Consider the following 24,064-nt stretch of genomic DNA (forward strand, 5'->3'; position numbering starts at 1 on the left):
TCACTGGTTCTCACATTAAGGCTTCCCCTTCTTGTCCTTTTTATGCTCACAGCCAGCCAGGTTACAGCCACACCTCATTCCTGAAGGCTTGCTTCTCTAAATTTGTGAGGAAGCTTCTTCTAGGCTCCAAATCCACTGAATAAACTGCATTAGAAGTTGAAGATTTGACTTCCTTGCTGTCAGAGACATGGTGCAAATGTCATGACTATCCATGTGGTCTGGCAGAGGGTAAATGATAATGTACTGGGAGAAGAGCATTAGTAGGAGTGACTGTGTTAGTTTTAGCCCTATCTCACTGACTAAGAAGTTTAGGAACTGGCAGGCAGATGCTTGGTTGCAGCTGAATAAAGAAAATGGTTGCTGACCTAGTTTTCTGGCCTCTCTTATTTAAAACTCTTACCCAAGGACTTTACAGTTGAAAAGTATGAGAGTCAACCAGACTGTGTGCACCATGGATGTGAGCTGTAATATTAACATGAACTCATCTGATCTTAATTAGCTCCTTTCAGTGACAGTGTAGTTTAAGGAACACAAGGCCCCAGCTCCTCTACTTCTAGCCAATCTCCCTTTATAATATTTTATTTAAATTATTCACTTGATTTCCATTTTGAAATCATAATCCCTTCAAGTATTCCAAGTTTCCAAGGAGGGGTTTAACAGCATGTCCTTTGGTCTGGAACTATTTCCTTCTATAAATAGTTTGCACCTTGTTTGCACCTATTTACCAAGGAACTGAGACGAAAGATTTTGATCTAGCACACTAATATTGTTGAAGGTATACAAGTCAAGGAGAGCATTAGCAGCAGCTTCCTATGGGAATGCAATGAAATTTACCCTCTGTATTTTAAACATTTACAAAGTTATCTTTTGTGGCTTCCTTTCCAAGATTATTCTATGCCTGATTTTCTATAGAAGCTGAACTTACACAACTCTTAACTAATTGCAAATAAAAAACCCAGAGAACTGCCCATCATCAAAATGGGTGTTTTTAAAGACTATATTCTGCATGTACCCTGAGTTTAACAGTTTGGCCATCTCAGAATGCACCATTATACTGATTACATCAATTTCACCATCTGTGGAAAAAAATAATAGGTGAGCCCATTGCATTTTTATGATGGTAAATTGAGATGCCGTACTATATGGACTTCTTTCACAAAAGGATCTGATCATCAAAAGAACATTTGTCACAGACATCATCATTGTCAATCATATTTCCTCTCCTTCTCCCTTCTTATAGTGCAAGCTCTTGGGGTCAGGGCTCTCTCGCACTAGGTGTTCGCTACGTAGCACAATGGGGCTCCATTTTCAGTTGGGAGCTCTAGGAACTACTGGAATACAAATAATAAACTGTGATAAGGAGACACCATTAACTTGAAATCCAGTCACTTTAAGATCACGGTTAAAATTAGTTTCAGGCATTCAGACACCTGCCAATTTTTGTGGTTCTACTTATTGGCTGCTTTAGGGTTATTGCTGTGAACTATCCTAACTAGGGTTAAATAATCCTTCTACTTCTGAGGAGAGGTTGAAGGGAGAACGAGACTTGAAGCCCAGCTTGTATTTTCAGACATTGACTAGGGGGTTCTAACCCTATATACTGGCTCCAATTGGACTAAAGTATAGGAAAAGTCTAAAGATCAGGAGTGAGAGCAGAATTGCGAGGAGTGAAAGGACACTTCTTTGGGGAAATGTGGAAGTGCCTGATATTTTGCATTCCAAAAGGCAAAATATTTGCTTCTCCCTGTTTAGTGGAGACATTTGATGCATAACACTTTCCTCGCGTATACAATTTTGTTTGGCATTACACCTCACTTTAAAATTTGTGTGTGTCTTGCTTAGAACTAAATCCTGAAGTCTTTATTCAGCTGTAGGATCTGGCCCTAAAATAATACCTACCTATAAGTATAGTATCATAAGATACAATGTAAATTTGTAACATTCATTAACCAAAATTAACAGGCTAATTTAAGTATTAAATTAGTGTATATAAAAATCATTGTAACCAAGCTTGACATCCTTTTTGTCCCACACTGTGCTGCAAGGAAGTGGCATATACCAATTTGGGAAGAAGTTTTGCAAGTCTTGAGCGAGTGTCCAGGTTAATTATTACACTTCTGCTTCCCTTTAAGATCAGTAGTCAGCTTCCTCTCTCCTGAAGGACCTGATAGTGGTTGTTCCTAAATTAAAGTAAGTCTCCACAATCAATTCATTATCTTAAATGAAAGCAAAAAATTTATTTAACATAGGGCAGAAAATAGAGAAAAAGAATCACAAACAAAATAAATGTTATTTTTGTTCTGCTCGATGACTAACATTTTATGAAAAGCCCAGCGAGCTTAGCTCCAAGCTCAGCTCTGGATAATTTTGGTTAAGCTTCCCAAAGACTTCACATTTACCAGAATCTTCTCTCAGCACAGCAGGCTGTCAGCTGGACTTGACACATTTCTTTCAGAGAAATGCTTCACTGGTTCTTCAGGAACCATTTTGAGCTCTATTCCTTCCTCTGTTATAGTCTTGTGTGGCTTCGCAAGTCCAGATGTCAAGTGTTGCCTTGTAGCACATTTTATATTACTTTACATTACAGGCCTGTCATCAGTGCACCAAGTTAAACTGTATTTCAAACATACTCGATTAGGTTCATTATTCTTTTTCTCTGAACACACAGTCTTCATTTCCTCCTCTTTGACTTGTACAGCCATTGCGCACACTTGGGAACTAAACACTTCTATAAGCCCGAGCTGCTCCCATGGAACACCTGCAAAACCTCCCCTTGGTCGGCAATTGCGCAGGTCTAAACACGAATTAAACAGCCTAGAAGATTTCACTTTAGATGCTTTGGAGCCTAAAGGGCTCTCTCACCTCCTCTCTTTTCACTTGAAGAGACATTTTCCTTAGCAGTTTTTCTTTTAATGAATATTTCATGCAAGGTATTCTCATTATTTCCTGGTTGAGTACAGTTTGGAAAACTATACACCCAATGTAATGCCAGAGTAGATTTTGTTCCTACTGGACAGTAAGACATCAACATTCGCAATACTACAATGTGACATGAAAAAGCACATATAAGTCTTGTTTTGAACTGTTATAGCAATATTTAGTCCATTTTTTATGTAATCCCATGCACACAAATTCTTCCTTCCTCTTTCTAAGATTCTGTTGCCATAAAGACTATGTCAAGGTTTCTCATTACGTAATATTTTGTTTGAATTAAAATTACAAGTTTGCTCATAAGACTCAGAATTCTTGACTCTAAAAGGAGAAAAGTGTAGTTTCTAATTGCATTTTTTTGCATAGCAAAATTATAGTACTAAGACACCCAAACCCAAGTGGAAATTAGCTCCCCACACCTTCCTCATAAATAGGATGCAAACTTCACCACAGACATGTAAAACAGTTATTCCTGTGAACAGAAGCTAGTCTAATTTTAGTCCAATTCTTATCCCTAAACAGAGTGGCTAGAATAAAGTCATAAAGCATCAAGAAAGTTACTCCAACAGATATATAGCATGTGGTCTTCATCAAAAAATACTGACTAGAAAATATAAATAAAAATGGCCATCTCACACAGAAAGCTCTGATTTTATTTATCTGGTTGATTTGCATAGAAATGAGTTTCAGTGGTCATCTTTGTCACAATTTGAGTCTCAGGTGATGACATACAGATAGTTTAAGGAGTGCATGTTTAAAATGCCATGCCACCAAAATAAACATACTAAATCCTAAACACAGTCAGTCAGTGGTCCTCTAATACACTTGCACAGCCCCATTGAAGTTAATTGGATTGTACAGGTATAACAGAAGAGATACATTGGTCCAATGACTGTAAAAATGTGGGTTAAATGCATTAACACCAGAAATTGATTTGGAATTAAGCAAACTTCCATTCATACCCCAATTAAAGGCCTGATCCAGCAGTCTTTTCAAACATTTCACTCCCTTTGAAATTAGTGGATCAAGCATGTTACAAATGCAAACACTTAGCTCAAACATTGTATTATCACTCTATAAGCACTGTTTTGTATTTTACATTAGACATCAAAGCAAAACATCTAAAATTTTTATAAAAAGGCAGTAATTGCTATTTTGACATCAAAAGTTTGTTAAAATATAGTAAGGCACCCTTGGATTAACCAGTTTTGTTTCATGCTTATCTTTTTTAAACATTATGCATAGTGAAATAAATACTGTAATACTGAACTTATTGTAAATATCTACTTGTATACAAAATGATATACTGAATGTTAAAATGATGCACTGTTTTTTTAATATATTTGGTGAATTTTACAATCAAAAGATATACAGTTATTACTATCTGAGGGAAAAATGACTACTTTCATTTCTCAAAGGTGTTTTATGGATGCTTAGCGTATACATATTGAAAAAATTTCTACTCGAAAGAAAGTGCTAAGAATCAGACAGTTCCAAACAGATTAGATTTCTTTGCTTCCCTCACTGAAGCCCACATCATAGTTTAAAATTAGACTTACGCTAATTTGTTATGGCTTTGGTTATTATTATAGAGAAATTCTGCTCAGGAAGCGAATTGTGGAGTATTTTGGATGGTGCAGTCAGCTACAGGAATGAAATACAGCATTTTCATTGACACAGCCAAAGTAAAACTGTTTTGCTATATGCAGATAAGTTACAAAAATGTATAACATCTGGAGTTGCTCTCAGTTGTTACACTCCATAACTATTCATATTTTATTAAGACTTTGGCAGGGTGATGCATTAAAATATTGTATTCTCAAGTCCATGATGTCATTCCTCAGAAAGCCATAAGTGCTTTAGTTTAAACAGCATGAATACAATCATTTATCCTATAAATATCACTAGGTGTTTTAAATCTTCTTTGGACTTTAGACTCACACAATAGTGAGCCACATACAGACTTTCAATATTATAGCCTGTATGTTTTTTGTTTTTTTTAAGTGCCATTCTTACAAGTGACGTTAGTATATTTACTGATCACATGGGCTTGATCCAAAGATACATTTCACAGGGGGAGCTTCTTCTGAAATCTGTGCAAGAAGCCCAGAGATATCAAAATGTAAAAATATGTATTCTATCAAATACTATCATAGGTAAAAAAATCCAAACGTGACTTTGTAAACAAACATACTGGAAAGGCAAAGCTGTATTTATCATGTTCAAATCCTACCCTGTTGTCAACGGGATTGCACAGATTGTAAGGCAGGGTGGGATCTGCCACTGCACAGTCACATAATGGAGAAGGTCCTACTGGACACGTTTCCCTAGGGTTCGATGTTCATTTCGAAGAGTCTCTTCTGCCAACCCACCCCCCTGCAGATATTCAAGTGCTGGGCTCAAAAGTATCATACCGTAACAAAACCTGCAGAGCTGAATCAGGAATCATGTTTTCCACTGCTGGGCGGGGAGAGGCATTTAGCCCAATATATTTCTAACCTGCATGGCTTCTTCCTCTGATTTAATGAGCAACACAGTATGAAACATGTCCATCAGTGAGGACTTCCTGGGGACTCCAATGAGCACATTGAGAGAGTCAGAGATTGGTGGGGAGGTGACGGATAGTTATTCTTCAAAGCTAACTTTCAGAAGTCCAGCTGACAGAGATACATTCATCAGCCACGCTCAAATCCAGAATCAAAGTCCTCCTATGATTTCCAAATGTCTTTTTCCACTTGTTTATATCAGTTTATAAAATGAACTAAACAAACACTCTTTGCTTACGTACAATATTTAAAAGCAGTTCTGCAATTTCACCAATCATCACAATGCCTAAAAAAGGCTTGCTTTCTCCCAATAAGGGAATTTCCTTCAGATCCTCCTGATACCCTCTCAAATAAAAGTTTGGACCCAGGTAGGCCATAGAGCAAGCTCAGAAGGTCAATACATTCCACCCCTGTTGAACCAGCATGGACAGAAAGTTCCAGAGTTTATGGCTTTCACTAGAAAATGCCCTTCCACTAGATCCCTCCTATTTAAAAGTGAGGGCCATTCACTCAAGCACTCAGTTGATCTCAATTGCCATGCAACACAAGGGAGAAGCACTTTCTCGAGCAGCCAAGCCACACAGAGCTTCATTAGTCAAAAACATCTTGAATTATACCCAGAACCAAATGGGAATCCAATGCAATCTGTGGCACATAGGTGTTAGCAGGCTTCACAGAAGGAGCATATAATTAAGGGGGCTGCTGCATTTTGTACTAGTCGTAGTCTGAGTAGTCTTCAGGTGTAGTCCGACAAAGAGCATTACAGTAATCCAATTTTGAGGGCATGGATAACTGCAGCATGATCCATGTCCAAATGGAAAGGACAAGTAGAGATTAACAACATAAAACTATTACAAAACAAGGCATCAGGGCCATACAGGACACTATTACACTGCTGAATTCTCAATTTTCTCTCTTCTTTTGAGGATTCTCCTTCATGTCATGGCTTTCCCCTGGAGAATGAAGGCAGGAGATAGCCTCTGCTGGAGCCCAGGGCTCGTGGGGTGTCAGAAGATTATGCCATTTAGTTGTCACCCTCAGGGAAGGCTATCTGTAGCATAAACACACGCTTCTGACAGGCTAAACTATGGTCAAAAGAATTTGCGTTGAACTATTAACTTGCAGACTCACATAAAAGTTGGGCAGTAGCATGCAGAAGCGGGATAGGGCGTGGAAGCATGCAAAAAAAGATCCAAGGGAATCTCATCTGTGTGCTGTCCCCATGTGATTAGTTTCCAGACGGACAGCAGTAAATTATTGGAATTTGTAGTTGAAATGTTACAACTACTTCACCCAAAACTAGTCAATGGGCTTACGCCTGCTCTTGTTGAATTCAATGGCAAAACTCCCACCAAGATCACTGGGAACAGGACGGGACACAGTAAGAATATATATATTGTTATATATGGTCCCCAAAATGCCTTTCATGGCAGCCTGCTATATAAGCAAGTAAAATCTACAGTTTTAAGCAACTATGGTTCATAAACTGTACCTTACTTCTCTAACAGATACTCAAATTACCCCTAATCACAAGCCAAAAGTGGAAATAAAGCAGAAGAGGCAACTTTCCAATGACATGGGCGTGAGAAGTAATTCAAGAGACATTTAAAAACAGCAGTCACCCTCAGAAGGGCTGGAAACCCACTTCACCTCGGTATAGGCGGGAGCGGTGGGACACCTCTTTCCCTTCGGCCAGAGCCATCTAGAAACAGAAGAAAGAGATGGCCGTGTTCATCATGATATATTTCTTTCACACAGAAACGCATGCCCAAGCTCCTCATGAAACGATATGTGAAGAACTACACATTTTAAGTACCTGTATTATCCATTTTATGAGCAGTTGTGTGTAGTTTATTGGATGATTTATTTACCAAGATAAAAAATATAAATGATGTACAGCATAATTCCTATTAAGTATATATTTAATGCCACAAATGCCTGGAAAGCATGTGGTTTTTCTGCCTTTAGGCTCTTTCCTCCTCTTGAGACACATCTATAACTCTTTTTAGCATTAATAAGAGTTATCACTTCTACAAGGGCATTAAGTCCTACTGTGACTTTAAAACAAATGCAAATTGTAATAAAAAAACTGGTTTCAGAGTAGCAGCCGTGTTAGTCTGTATTCGCAAAAAGAAAAGGAGTACTTGTGGCACCTTAGCGACTAACCAATTTATTTGAGCATAAGCTTTCGTGAGCTACAGCTCACTTCATCGGATGCATTCATGATGAAGTGAGCTGTAGCTCACGAAGGCTTATGCTCAAATAAATTGGTTAGTCTCTAAGGTGCCACAAGTACTCCTTTTCTTTTTAATAAAAACACTGATGTTCTACAGTTTAAGTGTTATAAAATCTCAAAGCACCATTTCTCCGTAAGAAAATTTTCATCCAAAAACTAAGCAAATTAAATTTGAGAAGGGTATACAGTCCCAGGCCCTCCCCCCACTTAAAAAAAAGTAATAAGTTTCATAGGACTTGATCCTGCAAACAATCTTTCAGTGTTTCCTGCATGGACAGGGTGCGAGATCAGGCCCTTAGACTTATAAATCTTAAATTATTAAGAGGACGTTGGTTTCTCCCATTTTTTTCCCAAAGACATTTTACATATTTTCGTGTCTAGAGAGTCTATTCTCAACAACAGAAGAGGGACTTGCACAGGGAACACCTACACTATTTGTATACATGAGAACTCAACCATTAAATTTCTTCAAGTCAACAACAACAAAAATATTGGTAGATCTATTATGCCCTGTTCTGCCCTTCAACACCTTTACAATCCGAATGGGAGTTGTTTTTGCATGTCTGAAGGCAGAATTATGAGTGTTTAGGTTGGATGGTGTGTGTAGCCAATAGCTAACAGAAAAGGGGTAATGGTAATTAGCAGAGAAATTAGTAAACTCAGTCTACTAAGGGAAAGCAGATACATACAGATGCAAATTGTTCCCAGTTATAAATATATCTATCCTCCACTAATCTGTATAGGTTCTTTCACCAGATCCATCACTAGGCCATCTGAAGGCCTGACTATTATCTTTCAAAATTAACAATATTTGGCAAATAAATAAATAAATAAATAAATAAATAAACCCAACAAAGAAACAACTTACCTCTGCTTTCATTCCTTGCTAGTTTACTGGGGTAACTTTTGTTCATTGGTACATATGGCTCTGGAGGTGGCAGGTCAGATATCGGATGGAAGGAAAATCTGCTTTCCCACTCATCTGGGGAAAAATAAACCATTACAGGAAAATTTAAAAAGTAACAATCCTTAATAGAAGAGTTGCGTAGTACTGATATTATTACACATTCTGTATTGCAATACCTCCTAGAAGCCCAACTATGCTAGATGCTATACAAACACAGAACAAAAAGATGGCCCAAATTAGCCTGAATTCAGTTCATCATTCATTGATCGTTTATGTCATTGCACCTGCCTTGCCTTATTGTTTTACAATGCTCCATTAAAAACAAACTAAGAAAAATAATCCAAACAGGAGTCCATTGACGTCCACAGGAATCCTAATACTGTGACTCAGAATGTTGTATGAAGACTCAGTATGTTCCATCCACCTTACGTTCTGTGCAGAAGAACATAGCCCTCAGGGCTGAGATTAGATGCCCCGACCAAGGGGACGGTGGCTTCAAGCCTTGGCATAGATAGGCCTCCAAAGGCTGCCTAAGTTAAATTACCCCTGGGCTGCCCTACAGGTCATAGCGCTGCCTTGAATCTCTGCAGTGCTGTGTGCTGGGGCCCCTTCTGCCCTTTGCCCCACCCGGGCATGACCCCCATGCTATGGCTTGTAAGGGGTAGTCCTTGAAGGGCAGCCTTATGACTGTCTTTTCACAGTGCCTGTGCTGGGGGGATCCTCCCATAGTCAGCTATGAAGCTTTTAGAGAGTCTCTTTACATCACTCTGGCCCTTGTACGCAGTGTAAAGGGCCTGAAGTTGGTGGGAGGATCTCACTCTAGGTGGTTTCCTGATTCTAGGTCACCTGCTGGTGACATCAATATTGCACCCACTTGGGCATAAAATAAATTTGGCCCTACATATTCTATATTAAATTAATCTTACCTCCTACGATAGAAATGTGTAGTAGGATTCAGGGTGCTGAATTTGCATTACAGGTATTTAGACCTCATTGATGTACAAAGCATCCAAACAACTAGAACCACTACAGCATCCAATAAAATTCAATGTTCAAAGAAAAAAGAAAAATTAGCAGACCTGTGAGAAAATGCATAATCAAGGAGAAATGTGCATCTTTTGTAAAAAGTGTGAAGATAAAGCTAAAGTATCAGTATTTCTTCAACCACTAGAGACCACGTTACCCTGTACAACAAAAGAGGGGTCGGATTCCAGTGACATATTAATAGCAAATCAAAATCCTGGAAAAAATAGCCCATGCTCATATTACACTGTCCTGTATCTGAATGCAGATGCCCAAGGGGTAGAATAAGGGCACACAGTCAACTTTGTTTTTTGTCATTTCCAGCACTTTGCAACCGTAACACTCTTGTAATGTAGGTTTTTGTATAATGTCATCCAGCTACGACCTGAGTGAACTTCACCAACAACTGACCACAGGATTGATTATTTTGGGGCCCAGATTTGCATTTCTGAGGCAAGCAATACGCACCCTGATTTCACTTAGAGTTCTGCTTGTACAGGAACTATGTAGGTTCTGTCCCGTAAAGGCGATTTGCACAGAAAAAAAATGGTTGCATTCAGTTTTGTCTCTTATGATGCATCAAGAAAGCTCAGAAGGATTACTTTATAGTTTTATTTTCTGCTTGCTTTTTACCTTAGAAATATCAGGAATGTCAAGTCTGGTCTTTCCTGATTTTGTTGGGAGACTCAAATGTATATTGTCAGCTCATGCCTTAATTGAAAGGAAAGGACTGATTCATCTTTAATGCACATATATATCCTTTATCCCCACTGTTTAGTGGCCAAAATGGAAAAACTCAAAGTTTTAAGCAGTTTGACTTTGGGTAGAGAGTTTCCTTCTCTACCACTTTTACTTTGTCTCCTGTGATGTCATAATCCCACTACTTCAATCATCCCAAGGGTTTCAGGGCAGAGGTGACCTGAATTTTTTACACTGAAAAAAAAAATCCTTCAGGCCTTCTTTATACAGCATAAAGCAGCAAAGAATGGCACACACACATTTCCTCTTTTTAGGTTACCTTTGAATGGTTATTTCTGAGGTCCAGTGCTTGCTGAAGTCCCACTGGCATGCTAGTATGTTCATGTCAGTCCTGTTAACTTTGCACTTCTGTTTTCTGCATTAAAATATTTAGATAACTCCATATGGCAGGCCTTTTTAGACCCAAGTTACACCTGGGACAGTCAGGAATAACTCCGGTGTAAAACTAGGGAGAGCTCAGAATCAGACCCAAAGCATCTGTGAAGTATCTCATTTAACGTTTGTGGGGCCAAACCCCGATAGCTTTACTTAAGCAAAGCTTCTGAGTGAGGAGAGAGTAATATGGTGTTTTTATGTCTGAAAACACAGCTCACCTTCAAATGACGAGTCCTGGAAGCCATTTCTGATTGCTGATGATGGTGCAGGAGGTGGTGGTGGAGGAGCTCCGGAACCAGGTCTGTCAGGAGGAAGTGGAGGCCTTGGTCCACCTCTGTGGTTTTCTAATCCTGCCCTGGAAGGCAGCTGTGGAGTAGCAGGCAATGCCCGTGAAATGCTGCCATTTCTGTTTACAGGAGGAGGAGGTGGAAGGGGTCCTGAATCAAGACAGAAACAAATCAGTAATCTATTGTACCATAAAACCTACCGCTATTCTATCAGCTCTAAGCATTATTGTCTTGCATCGCTCTGAAGGGTGTCAGATAGGACACGAGCTTTGATGGGATCCAAAAGAAATGGGGAGAGTTGTCTGCCTCCTTCAGCCAGAGGGAGGGATAATAGTAATGCAGTGTTTGACACCTCTTTCCTGATCCACCCTCCCCTTGGTGTGGCTGATCTGCACAGACTGCAGGTTCAAGGGGCACGTTTATACAGAAAGGAGGGTTAAATGTCACCTTTCCACTCCCTTTGCCTCATACAGCCTCTGTGCAGGGCTGGTCTCTTCCTTCCCCGTTAATGCAGCCCTAAAGATACTCTAACTTGTGCTGGCTGCGAACGGTCACAAACAGCTGAAACCACAATGGAGCATCAGGGCAGCACAGAGGGTCCTGGCCATCTCCCATTTCCTTCAGCCACACCTTCTTTTAAGGTAAAGGGATGGGAAGTGGTGTAAGAGCTCACTGAACCAAAAGAACATAAGAGCGGCCATACCTGGCCAGACCAATAGTCCATCTAGCCCAGGATCCTGCCTCCAACTGTGGCCAGTACCACAGCTTCAGGGAGAGTGTACTGAACAGGGCAATTTTGGAGTGACCAACCCCTGGCTTCCACTCTTGGCTTCTGACAATCAGAGGTTTAGGGTCACCCTGATCATCTTGGCTAATAGCCATTGATGGACTTATCCTCCATAAACTTATCTAGTTTTTTCAAATCCAGTTATACATTTGGCCATCACAACATCCCATGGCAATGAGTTTCACAGGTTAATTATGCATTATGTGAAAAAGTACTTCCTTAAACCAACGGACCATTAATTTCAGTCGGGTGATGCCTGATATTTGTATTGTGGGAAAGGGTAAAACACACTTCTCTATTCACTTTTTCCACACCATTCATGATTTTATAAGCCTCTATCGTATCTCCCCTTAGTCATCCCTTTTCTAAGCTGAACAGCCCGAATCTTTTTAGTCTCTCCTCATATGGAAGCCATTCCATACCCTTGATCATCTTTGTTGCCTTTCCCTGAACCTTTTCTAGTTTTACTGTATCCTTTTTGAGATAGGGCAACCAGAACAGGACACTGTATTGAAGGTGTGGGCGTACCATGGCTTTATATAGTAGTATTATAATATTTTTCTGTCATATTTTCTATCTCCTTCCTAATAGCGCCTAACATTCTGTTAGCCTTTTTGACAATCTATGGGGACGCCAAAATCTCTTTCTTGGATGGAAACAGCTAATTTAGAATCTACCATTATATATGTATAGTTGAGATTACTTTTTTCCAATGTGCATCACTTTTCACTTATCAATACTGGGTTTCATCTGCCCCTTCGTTGCTCAGTCATCCAGTTTTGTGAGATCCCTTTGTAGCTCTTCACAGACAGCTTTGGACTGAACTATCCTGAATAATTTTGTATTGTCAGCAAACGTTGGCACTTTACTCTTCACTCCCTTTCCTATACCATGATGGGTGTTAGGACCAGATTCTGCCAGTGGTATAGTGTAAAGGAGAATTCAGCTCAGTAATGGCAATGTTAAGCAGTGTGGGATCAGTTCTCCCTCTGACACAAATATTTGCTGCATGCCAGGCTCTGCTGTGGTTGCAGTACATCAATCTGTCTGTAAATTAGAAACAGACCTCACACACAGATTTTAACATTTCCAGTGTCAGTATATTTGAGCAACTGTCGCGGTAACATGCCTAGAATCAGCGTGAATTATATTACACATAATGTGGGGCAATTAGGAGAATTTAATTGTGTTGATTAAGACTTTTGTATTACAAGTATTCCCTCAGCTCAAAGAAATCTAGTTACATCTATTAAAGATGTATTACAGATACATTTATTAAAAATAAATCAGCAGATATTGTGCCACTATCCAAAAGCAAAAATGTGTCACAAGAAATCCTACGTACTTTGTGGTTTACATTTACTTGCTACTACAGCTTGCAATCCTGGAATGGTGCTCCAGTAGTGAGAGTTTATTCATTTTAGTAACTTTAAGATAATGAGAGAAATTATTCCAACTAAAAACAGCGTAAATATTGGAAGGATATGGATTAAGAAGCAAACACAAGGTCCCCTTCTATTTACTATATTATCAAGAAGATTGTTATTAACAATAAGGGTATAATCTATCTTCTTGAACATTAGTAATAGAAGATACAGGGCAAAGTATATTATGAAATATCACCATGGAAACAATATTATTTTCTGTCTCGTTAGAAATCTGCATATGATAAATGACAAAGTTGATTCATAAATATAATGACACTTGTTATGCTAACGACTGTTAAGTTAAAATAACTTAAAGTTAAGTTTAACTTAAGTTAAGTTAAAATAACTTAAATACTACCATAAGTACCATAAGTACATGATATTTAACATGCACAGGGCCTATTTCTGCAAACCTTTACTTGTGAACATTGCCACCGACAAATTGTATTACTCCCGGGAGTAAAGATTACTCATCTAGTTGGACCCACAGATAAAACAAGTTTGTTGCACCAAAGAATATAATGATCAAACATAGTGTTTGTAGTTGCTATTAACTATGATAATAATAATGAATGTGTAAATACTACAGCATAATTACTACTACTACTAAAAATGACTTGAGTGGCATGGTGCTTGTAATCAGCCCAACTGAAGAAAGGTAGTATTACACAAAGTGGCAACTACATGACCCATGTTTCTGCAAAAATAACTTGCAAATCAAACTCAGGTCATGATAGTTAATTCAAGTCTGAATAGTGATTTTTAAAGATGTAACTGATTAAACCAGTCAGTCACACTCTTTCAGTGAAAGGAGGACTTCAATTTTTAAAACTGGTTGGCATTTTGGTCTATAGCTTCAATTTATATGGCAAACAACAGCAAAGCATGTCAATCAATTTAAAGCTACAGCTCATATTACATTCTGAAAAGCATAAAGGAAATTCGTATTGGAGGTAAATTCAGCTATGTCACTGAAACCACGCGGATAACAATTAGTTTAGTCATTACAAGGGTGGTCTGGAGAGCTGAAAAAATGCACACTGCCATACCTGATCTGCTAGGTGGATCTCTTACTGGAGGAGGAGGCCGCTCATTTGGAGGGGGAGGAAGAGGGACAGATCGACCTGTCCCAGGCAAGCTGGGAGGTGCAAGAGAACCTAGAGAGAGATTCCTTTGTGGAAGACGTGGCATGTCATCATTTCCACTGGAAATGGGTGGAACTGGAGGTGGGCCTGGCCTGCCTGGAGGCAGGGGTGGAGCCTGTGAGACAGTGGATGGCCGAGGCGTGGAAGGAATGGGAGGTTTATTGTTTTGAGGCGGTGGAGGTGGAAAGGAAGGTTCCCGGTTGATGGGTGCCCTGTTTCCTGTTGGAGGTGGTGGTGGCGGCGGCTTGTCATCTGTTGACTTTCCAGGCGCAGGAGGAAGGGGAGGTCTGTTAGAGAAAGAAGACGAGGAACTTGCAGTCGACTGGCGAATAGATCCTCCGAATCCTGTATTTCTGTTTCCTGGGAAAGATGGAGGGATAGGCCCTGCGTTGGTTTGCCTGTTTACTCCTGGCACAGGAGGGGATATTCTGTTGTGTAAACCTGATGGAATGGGTCTTGGAGTATTTGGCACTGGAGGAGGTCCTGTATCTGGTTTGGAACCAAAATCAGGTCTCGGAGGTGGCATTCGGTTTCTCTGTGGTTCGGGAGCGGTACTTCTTTGCCCCAAAGAAGGCCCTGGAAATCTCCCAGCGGCACTTGGAAGTGAAAAAGGCTTGGCAGATGTTGCTCTTCCTCCTGGTGGCAGCATGGGAGGTCTGTTTCCTCCAGAATCTGGAAACAGAGAAGTAAATACTACTCACATCAGGGTAAAGGGCTAGGCAATAGGCAAGAGAAGGTAAAACACACTGTGAGAATGGGCCAAATTTTCAAGTCGTTACTTGAATGCACTGGGAGTTTTGCACTGGTTGTAAGGACTGACTGAAGTCTTCAGGATTTGTCCAGTGGCGTAGCCAGGCGGAAAAAACAGGGGTAATGGAGATTAAAAAAAGGCACCACCCCCCGGTACTCACCCGGCGGGTCCTTCACGCGCTCCCGTCTTCGGCACTGAAAGACCACCACAATGCTGCTGAAGACCGGAGCGCGTGAAGGACCCGACGCCGAAATGCTGCTGAAGACCTGGAGCGCCGCCGGGTGAGTATCAGGGGGTGGCGCTTTTTTTTTACCTCCGCTCCCTCTGACCCGCTGCCGAAGACCCGGAGCGCCGCCGAGTGAGTAAAAATTTCAAAGGTGCCGAAGAATTAAAAAGGCGCCATTTCTGCTCGGTGGGGGAGCGGCTGCTGCCCCGCCCGCCACACGACTGGATTTGTCCCCATAAGGCTACTCAGTAGGTAATTTAAAAGCATTTGTAGCAACAGCTCCAATGTAGCCATTATGTTCTATCACAGCAGGATTGCATAGAAAGGATACTTATGGTAGACTAGAGCAGAGGCTCTCATCCTTTCCAAATGACTGTACCACTTTCAGGAGTCTGATTTGTCTTGCGTACCCTCAAGTTGTACCTAATTTAAAAACTACTTGCTTACAAAAATCAGATAAAAATTCAAAAAAGTGTCCCAGCACATTGTTACTGAAAAATTGCTTACTTTCTCATTTTTTACCATATAATTATAAAATAAATCAACTGGAATATAAATATTGTACTATACACTGAAATGTAAGTACATAGAGCAGTATAAACAAGTCATTATCTGTATGAAATTTTAGTTTGTATTGCCTTCACTAGTGCTTTTTATGTAGCCTGTTGTAAAACTAGGCAAAATCTAGATGAGTTGATGTACCCCCTGGAAGACCTCTGCGTACCTCCAGTGGTACACATACCCCTGGTTGAGAACCACTGGACTAGAGCTATTATGGACCACTGCTAATGATATAATAGGATTTATTTTCAGGCTTCCCTGATGCAAACATTAAAAGCATAGAGGGAAGAAATTCTCCTTGGAAAAACTGTGAAGAACAATGATTTAGGGTTTTCAACATGTGAGCAGAAGCGTCTTAACTTTCAATCAATATTTGATCACTAGAATTCAGCAAAAGGAAGAGGACTTGAAAGTAATCCAGAAAAAAAAACTCCCATTTCTCCCCTCTTCCAATAACTATTTTTTTATGGATTTGCTTGTGTTTCTCTGGAAGAGGCAGTTTTGCAATTGAAGAAACACTGGCCTATTATGCCAGGAACCTTTGGATTAAGAAGAGTTCCCAGCACAGGCTAACATAGATAAAACCACCTCTGAAAGTCTGTGTTTGTGTCAACATGTGCTGAAAGATTAAGTTAGATCTATAATGAGCATAGGCCATTAACAGCATCCTAAGTACACATTTAGGTGGAGCCATTATATCCTCTCACATCAATAATCACTAGGGCCCAACCTTCCTCAACAAGTGGCAAATCCCCAATTTTATAAATCTTGCCCGCCGCAGAATCTGCTTTGTTCTATGGGGCAGCTCCTTTGAAAACCTGTGAAACACAAAAAAGTGTGTATATCCAGCTAATGCATGCTGCTGCTGACAGCTTGCATTGCAGCCAGATGGGATGTTTGACACACCTTAACAGGTAAATTATGCTCCCATGGGGTTAAATGGGCTCTCCAGTTTAAGAGGAGGCCAGTTTCTCTAGGGCTTAAGGGAGTTCTAGCTTGGGATCCTCTGGATACTACACTTTGAGGGTGCGCACACACAGAGCAATGGACTGGATCTGGCCCTTATTGCTGTACACCACAGGTGAGGTCTCAATCCCGGAGATTTTTATTTCTCAGTAATACCTTCAGGAGTGGGGGGAAAGGAAGGAAGGAATTTAACTTCTCCCCCACAAATATCCCTATAAAACATAGCACTAAGAATGAAACACACAAAGCCAAATTTAAGTCTGAAACTGTGTTTGTTTTTTTTAACTCCCTTCCTTGTACCTAATTACTCAATGGATGACCGTACCTGCTATAGAGACTGAAATACTGAGGCACAAGAGTGAATGCTGGTTTTCCTCAGAGTTTACTGTGTGTGAGAGTTTAAAGTTAACCCCTTAATGATATTTTAGTTGTATTTTGTTTACATATGTTTGGAGGTATTCCCTGAGCCAAAGAACTCTTGCATTATTTTATTACTCTTGTATGAATGTTTTTGTAAATTTATCATTTAGAAAGCTTTTAAGATTCTTGACTGAATTCACAGATCTGGGAAATCCTCCTTACCTGTATCTCGATTTGCTGCAGATCTGAGCTTTGGCATTCCTGACTGAAACAGGCCTCCTAAGCCAGGTGGTCCACCTCCGCCATAGCCACCACCGCCACCGCCACCTCCTCCGCCACCTCCTCCGCCACTGCCGCCGCCGCCACCGCCAGATCCTTTGGGTTCTGTTGAAACAAAAATCAGAAATTTTAAAACATAGCCAGTATTTTTCATAGCCTCTCCTTCTCCTTGTAGCTGTCTTGGACTACAGGATTATGAAGCAGGCACAAAGCAGAAGTTGGGACTAGAATAGGTTGGGGTGTTGAGAATTCCACTTGGTATTCAGCCACACTTTTATGTTGGGCTTCCATTTTTCCCCACGCCATTGGTCCCTAATCCTTCTCCACCTTCCCCAGATTTATAGGCTTGGTTATAGATGGAAGACCTGTCCTTCCTGGTGATGGTCTGTCCAATTTGGAGGCTTGGAACTTGCACAAACCTCAGTCACCAATGGGGTTGCTGCCACAAATACATATTGAACAAAGCCCCTCAAGGGATCAGTGATTTGTTTTTAGATAGTTTTGGGAAGGCCTAGGAATGGATTTTAGCTTGTTTTTCTAACAGGCAGAACAGGTCATAATATAAAAATGCTTCTCTCTACTCTGACCATGACAAATATTGACACAGTAACTGAAATGACACATGAAAGTATTTTCCTGGTGCTAAATAAAGGCAAGGGACTACTTTAGAGCAGCATGGTGCAATGAGCAGGGCACAGGATGGGGAAATCAGGAGACCTAGGTTCTGTTCCCTGCTCTGTCACTGATACCATGTGAACCTGAGCAAGTCATTTCTCTGCACCTCAGTTTCCACAATTTTTTTAAAAAGGGGAGAATGGTATTTCCCATCTTTTGTAAAGGGTTTCCGGTCTGTGAATGAGACACACTATTCAGTAGTCTCTCTCTTAAAGAGAAAAGATGCATTTATGGAGAAATGCTCACTTGCACCCTTCCCCTTTGTTAGGCACACTGGGCCAAATTCAGCTCTGACTCGCTTAGGGTGTAAACCTCTGGAGAGTTCCTGCTATAAGACTAGGAGTACTTGTGGCACCTTAGAGACTAACAAATTTATTTGAGCATAAGCTTTCGTGAGCTACAGCTCACTTCATCGGATGCTATAAGACTTTAATCTTTCATAGTTTACTAACTCATGCAAACAAGAAAATAGATCCCATCACCTTTAATATTACTATTTAATCTACCTTTAATCCCCATTGATTGCCTTGCCATGATAGCTCCAATTCAGCAGTGTAGTGAAACATGTGTCTAACTTTCAGTGGGAATACACACTTGTTTAAAATTAGGCACCCTGCTGCATGCGGCCCTAGATCTGCTTTGCTTGTTTTTTCTGGTTCACTTTTAAGAGATCTCATTCCTTTTAGTGCTTTGTGCACTTTAGTGCTTTAGTGCTTTGGTGTTCTTCAGTCATCTTCCCATTAAAATCCAGGGTTAAAACATGCTGGGCTAGCCGAGGCTGTATTTCTCTACACCCCCACCTTGGAAGTCCGGATTGAGTGCCTGTCAATGTGCTTCCCATCGGCTGATCTGGCTGTGAAATGCCTTCTGTCACCAGACAGTGGCCCCATGACCTACTAAAGGGACGGGCTTTTGTTTCCCTTGATCCTCTTTCCTGTTTCACTCCTACCTTCCCAGAGTCCTTAGGAATGGTGCTTTTCCAGGCTCCTCTGCATCTGCCAAGTAGAGTTCTGATGCACTGCAGCAGCTCAACTGGATGGAGCACCTCCTCCAGCACAGGTAGCCCGTCATGCAGCTGAGTTGCTACAGTGCATCAGAACACTATCTAGCAGGTTGAGCCACACAGCATTTCTGTCCCCAGACTGGAAAGAAGTAATGTCTTTTATTGGACCAACTTCTGTCGGTGAGAGAGACAAGCGAACAAGCTACACAGAGCTTTTCTTCAGATTTGGGACAGATACTCAGAGCATCACAACAAAATACAAGGTGGAACAGATGCTAACACATATTGTTAGCACATATTTATTCAAGGTGAAGTAGCCTGTTAGCACCTCTGCATGCATAGAACAAAAATGTCCAGCTAGGTAACTCTATAGGAGTCACCTCAGCATGATGCAACTGCACGCATCAGAGCGACACCTCCCAGGTTCAGATTCGGAAGTTTGGCTAAGATTTTGCTTAGAGATACTAAGGTCAATTCATAAATAAGGACTCAACTTGGGCACTATCCCAACACTGCACATACTTTTGTCTTGTTGTGCAGAGACTTTTAGTGCATTACAGAAAGACTGTAATGGGATTTAAAGAGCATTTCCATGCACTTGATCAAAAGTAGAACATTACTAAATAATTCAGGAGATATTTTTAAGATAACTTGTACATAAATATGTAATTGTTTCATATTAAATGTTATCAGACTGATTAGATTTTAAAGCATTGTAACAGGAAGATCAGAGATTCAGGGAACAATACATGCTTTTACCAGATATTTTTAGGCAAATTAAATATTTTTCTGGATCTTCTTTTTGATTTAGTGTTTCCATCCATATAATACAGACACCTAGTCAGAGCCAAAGGGCCAGTGGTACCTGTGGAATGCAGATTGCTTCTACCACCCATCCTGGGTGTATAGAATCATAGAATATCAGGGTTGGAAGGGACCTCAGGAGGTCATCTAGTCCAACCCCCTGCTCAAAGCAGGACCGATCCCCAATTAAATCATCCCAGCCAGGGCTTTGTCAAGCCTGACGTTAAAAACTTCTAAGGAAGGAGATTCCACCACCTCCCTAGGTAACGCATTCCAGTGTTTCACCACCCTCCTAGTGAAAAAGTTTTTCCTAATATCGAAACTAAATCTCCCCCACTGCAACTTGAGACCATTACTCCTTGTTCTGTCATCTGCTATCACTGAGAACAGACTAGAGCCATCCTCTTTGGAACCCCCTTTCAGGTAGTTGAAAGCAGCTATCAAATCTCCCCTCATTCTTCTCTTCCGCAGACTAAACATCCCCAGTTCCCTCAGCCTCTCCTCATAACTCATGTGTTCCAGTCCCCTAATCATTTTTGTTGCCCTCCGCTGGACTCTTTCCAATTTTTCCACATCCTTCTTGTAGCGTGGGGCCCCAAACTGGACACTGTACTCCAGATGAGGCGTCACCAGTGTCGAATAAAGGGGAACGATCACGTCCCTCGATCTGCTGGCAATGCCCCTACTTATACATCCCAAAATGCCATTGGCCTTCTTGGCAACAAGGGCACACTGTTGACTCATATCCAGCTTCTCGTCCACTGTAACCCCTAGGTCCTTTTCTGCAGAACTGCTGCCGAGCCATTCGGTCCCTAGTCTGTAGCGGTGCATTGGATTCTTCCGTCCTAAGTGCAGAACTCTGCACTTGTCCTTGTTGAACCTCATCAGATTTCTTTTGGCCCAATCCTCTAATTTGTCTAGGTCCCTCTGTATCCTGTCCCTACCCTCCAGCGTATCTACCTCTCCTCCCAGTTTAGTATCATCTGCAAACTTGCTGAGGGTGCAATCCACAGCATCCTCCAGATCATTTATGAAGATACTGAACAAAACCGGCCCCAGGACCGACCCTTGGGGCACTCCACTTGATACCGGCTGCCAGCTAGACATGGAGCCATTGACCACTACCTGTTGAGCCCGACAATCTAGCCAGCTTTCTATCCACCTTATAGTCCATTCATCTAGCCCATACTTCATTAACTTGCTGGCAAGAATATTGTGGGAGACCGTGTCAAAAGCTTTGCTAAAGTCAAGGAACAACACGTCCACTGCTTTCCCTTCATCCACAGAGCCAGTTATCTGCATTTATCTGTATACCAGCAGCTCTCATAATCCTGTCCTGACATCAAGATGCAGTTCCTTTTGTAATTATTAAAACAGCTGACCATTTCATATCAGTGGTGGGTGAAGATATTTTTAGATACGGCTTTGAAATTAAGAATATTTTTCTATAGCCATCTAAAGAAGTACTTAAAAAAATCACTGCAGTCTGCCTTTAAAATAAGCATGTACTGCAAAACTCGAAAGGAAGACACTTTTTTCCCCCATTCCCCACCACTACACTTAGTTGTGCCAATTACATTTTGCTATAGACTTACCAGAGTTAGCACACAAATTAATATACACACTTTATAAACAGTAATGGATATCTCAAGTGATTTAATACATGAATTAATATAGCAAATTATTTGACCATTTTACAATAATTTATTTTGCTTGACCACCCTGCATCTCTTCACCTCCTGATTATACAAACTACTCTAATTTTGCACATTAACTCATCATTCATTAAATACATTAAAATAAACAGAATTGTACTTACTATCTAGGATAGGGGCACTTCTATCATTAGTAACAGCCTTCTTTAGCTTTTTTCCTTTGCCAATATCAGATAAGAGAGCATTTCGCCCTGCTTGTTCAGACCTGCTTAAGGAAGGCTTTTCGGTATTTGCCTGCAAAATGAAACAATAAATAAAGATATGAAATAAAACTGCAGCAACCTGCTGAAGTAAGGGGTGAAATGGATACCTCCGTTTTTAACCCCAAAGCAGTCAAAATGAGTTTCGTGTCACAGTCTCCTTCTTGCAAACGTGGCACTAAAAGCAGTTAGCCTTGCAAACAAAGACTCTGGTCCCCAAAAATCTACTTCTGTTTCAGCACTCAAGATCCATTGCCACACTACTGGTCTAATTTGAAACAGTCCTCTCTTCCACCCAGCATTCAGAGTCCATGTTTGATACATATGAAGCCAAGATAGATCTGTCTTTTTTAGAAATCTCAATTTAAAAATATAATTGAAAAGATGGAAGAAAACAAAAAGGTTGCTATTTTGGAGAATGAACAAGAGCAAACCATACACACTGCTGACTTGCACAGAAAAATTGAAGTTTTTGAAAAAAAAAATCATACTGAAGTACATCATATCCAAACACTGGATGCCTTGGATGGAAATTAAGCATTTGGCTACTGTTTTCTCTTCATTAAAATCTATCTTGAAAATGTTGATCCTCCACTTCAAAAATCACAGGCCTTTCTGATTTCCAGTCAAGGTTTTAAGATTCCCAACCTCAGTTGCATCTGCTTTGTCTTTTCAGAGTGTAACTTTTGCATTACCTCAGCATTCAGAAAGGGTAATGACAAGTTTAGAAAAAGAGAGGAAATGTTTTGTATTGCTATACAAAATAAGAGTTCCAACCTTTCCAGACATTTCTAAAGCCTCTCATGATTGACGGAAAACACATGTTACTCATTCAGACTGAATTTGTTGCATTAGGTTTCTCCCCTTCTTTGATCCATTTTGTTGCAAAACTGCAGCTGAGAAAAGATCCCAAAACCTAATTTGTTGTGAGATCATTTAATGATCATTGAAAGGGTTTCCTGATTTGCCAGCTCAGTAACATGGACGTTTCCCAGGAAGTAGGGACAGCAGAATGCCTCTGCACCCTTTGTGTGGCATAGCTTTCAGCGGCAGCATAAAGGGGAAGTGGGGCAGGGATGGATCAAAGCCACTGGCTCATCGAACAGGACAATCCATTAGCCTAATGGTTCTCAGCCTTCTCCATAGGATGGCCTCATGTTACAACAGAGAAAAAGTCTCACGAACCTCCTCCCATGTAGCTGTGATGATAGAGAAGGTGGTCACAACCTCCTGAAACATGGCCGTGATCCCCAGGTTGAGAATATCCCCGGATATTAGACTAACCGACCTGTATGGAGGGAGCAAGGGGATGCAGAGCAGGTGCGGACAGTAATGCCGTCAGTCAGGGGGAAGGAGTAGCAGCACTACTTGTATTCCTGCAAAGCGTACATTCTCCAACCACTGAGGGAATCCCTCACCCGAGTCCGAGATACACAATTGTGCACAAAGGTCCAGAATTTGCCCCTTTAAGTATGACCCACATGGTGCACTGTAACAACAAATATTTTACATTTATATTTCATGTGACTACTTCTAAGTTGAAACTTACCAGTGCAAGAGTTGGGGGAGGTGGAGGAGCTGGAGGGGGAGGGACAGGCATGGTCTATCGTGGAACTTTTCCCGATATTGCTATGAAACCTGTCAACAACAATGAGATACAGTAAAGTAACCAATCTATAACCTTTGTATTCACACTTTATCCTGACTGCTGAACCACCTGCTTAGCTAACAGATTTAGCAGCTACATTTTTTGAGCATAAATCAGTGTTAGGAGAATATTTCGTATTTTAAACTTTGACAAGAAAAGCTACAAGTATTAGCAGTAGTGACATACATAAACTGGGGGTTCACACAAGATTTCAGTGGCTTGCAGCTATGATAATTCCAGGTGAGATCAGGTAAAGATGTCTTATTACTGAGCAATACCACCACAATGTATATGCAGTGTGTGAGGATTCAGTTGTGCACTTCCTGTTGATGGCCCTTATTCTGCACTACTCGCTCTGGTGGCAGGCATTTTAGAACGTGCAATAATAAATAATGCTCAGGCAAAGTTCCCATGGAATCCCATGAGATTTTCTCCTGAGCAAGCACTGTAGGA

General features: G+C 40.7%; 1 protein-coding gene across 11 annotated transcripts in view; it reads right to left on the minus strand.

The window, feature by feature from the left end:
* Nucleotides 1–3,563: 3,563 nt before the first annotated feature.
* Nucleotides 3,564–24,064, minus strand: part of WIPF1 (WAS/WASL interacting protein family member 1) — an 82,105-nt gene continuing 61,604 nt past the window's right edge. For all 11 annotated transcript variants that reach the window (XM_043525295.1, XM_043525292.1, XM_037912233.2 and 8 more), the window contains 7 exons: nucleotides 23,513–23,601; nucleotides 21,868–21,997; nucleotides 17,510–17,671; nucleotides 14,328–15,095; nucleotides 10,996–11,214; nucleotides 8,582–8,695; nucleotides 3,564–7,179 (listed from right to left, as the gene is read on the minus strand). In XM_043525295.1, the coding sequence (XP_043381230.1) occupies nucleotides 7,124–7,179; nucleotides 8,582–8,695; nucleotides 10,996–11,214; nucleotides 14,328–15,095; nucleotides 17,510–17,671; nucleotides 21,868–21,997; nucleotides 23,513–23,563 (1,500 nt within the window). In that variant the 5' untranslated portion in view covers nucleotides 23,564–23,601 and the 3' untranslated portion in view covers nucleotides 3,564–7,123. The remainder of the gene's footprint in view (nucleotides 7,180–8,581; nucleotides 8,696–10,995; nucleotides 11,215–14,327; nucleotides 15,096–17,509; nucleotides 17,672–21,867; nucleotides 21,998–23,512; nucleotides 23,602–24,064) is intronic.

The sequence above is a fragment of the Chelonia mydas genome, chromosome 11 (genome assembly GCF_015237465.2).
Source record: "Chelonia mydas isolate rCheMyd1 chromosome 11, rCheMyd1.pri.v2, whole genome shotgun sequence".
Classification (NCBI taxonomy): domain Eukaryota; kingdom Metazoa; phylum Chordata; order Testudines; family Cheloniidae; genus Chelonia; species Chelonia mydas.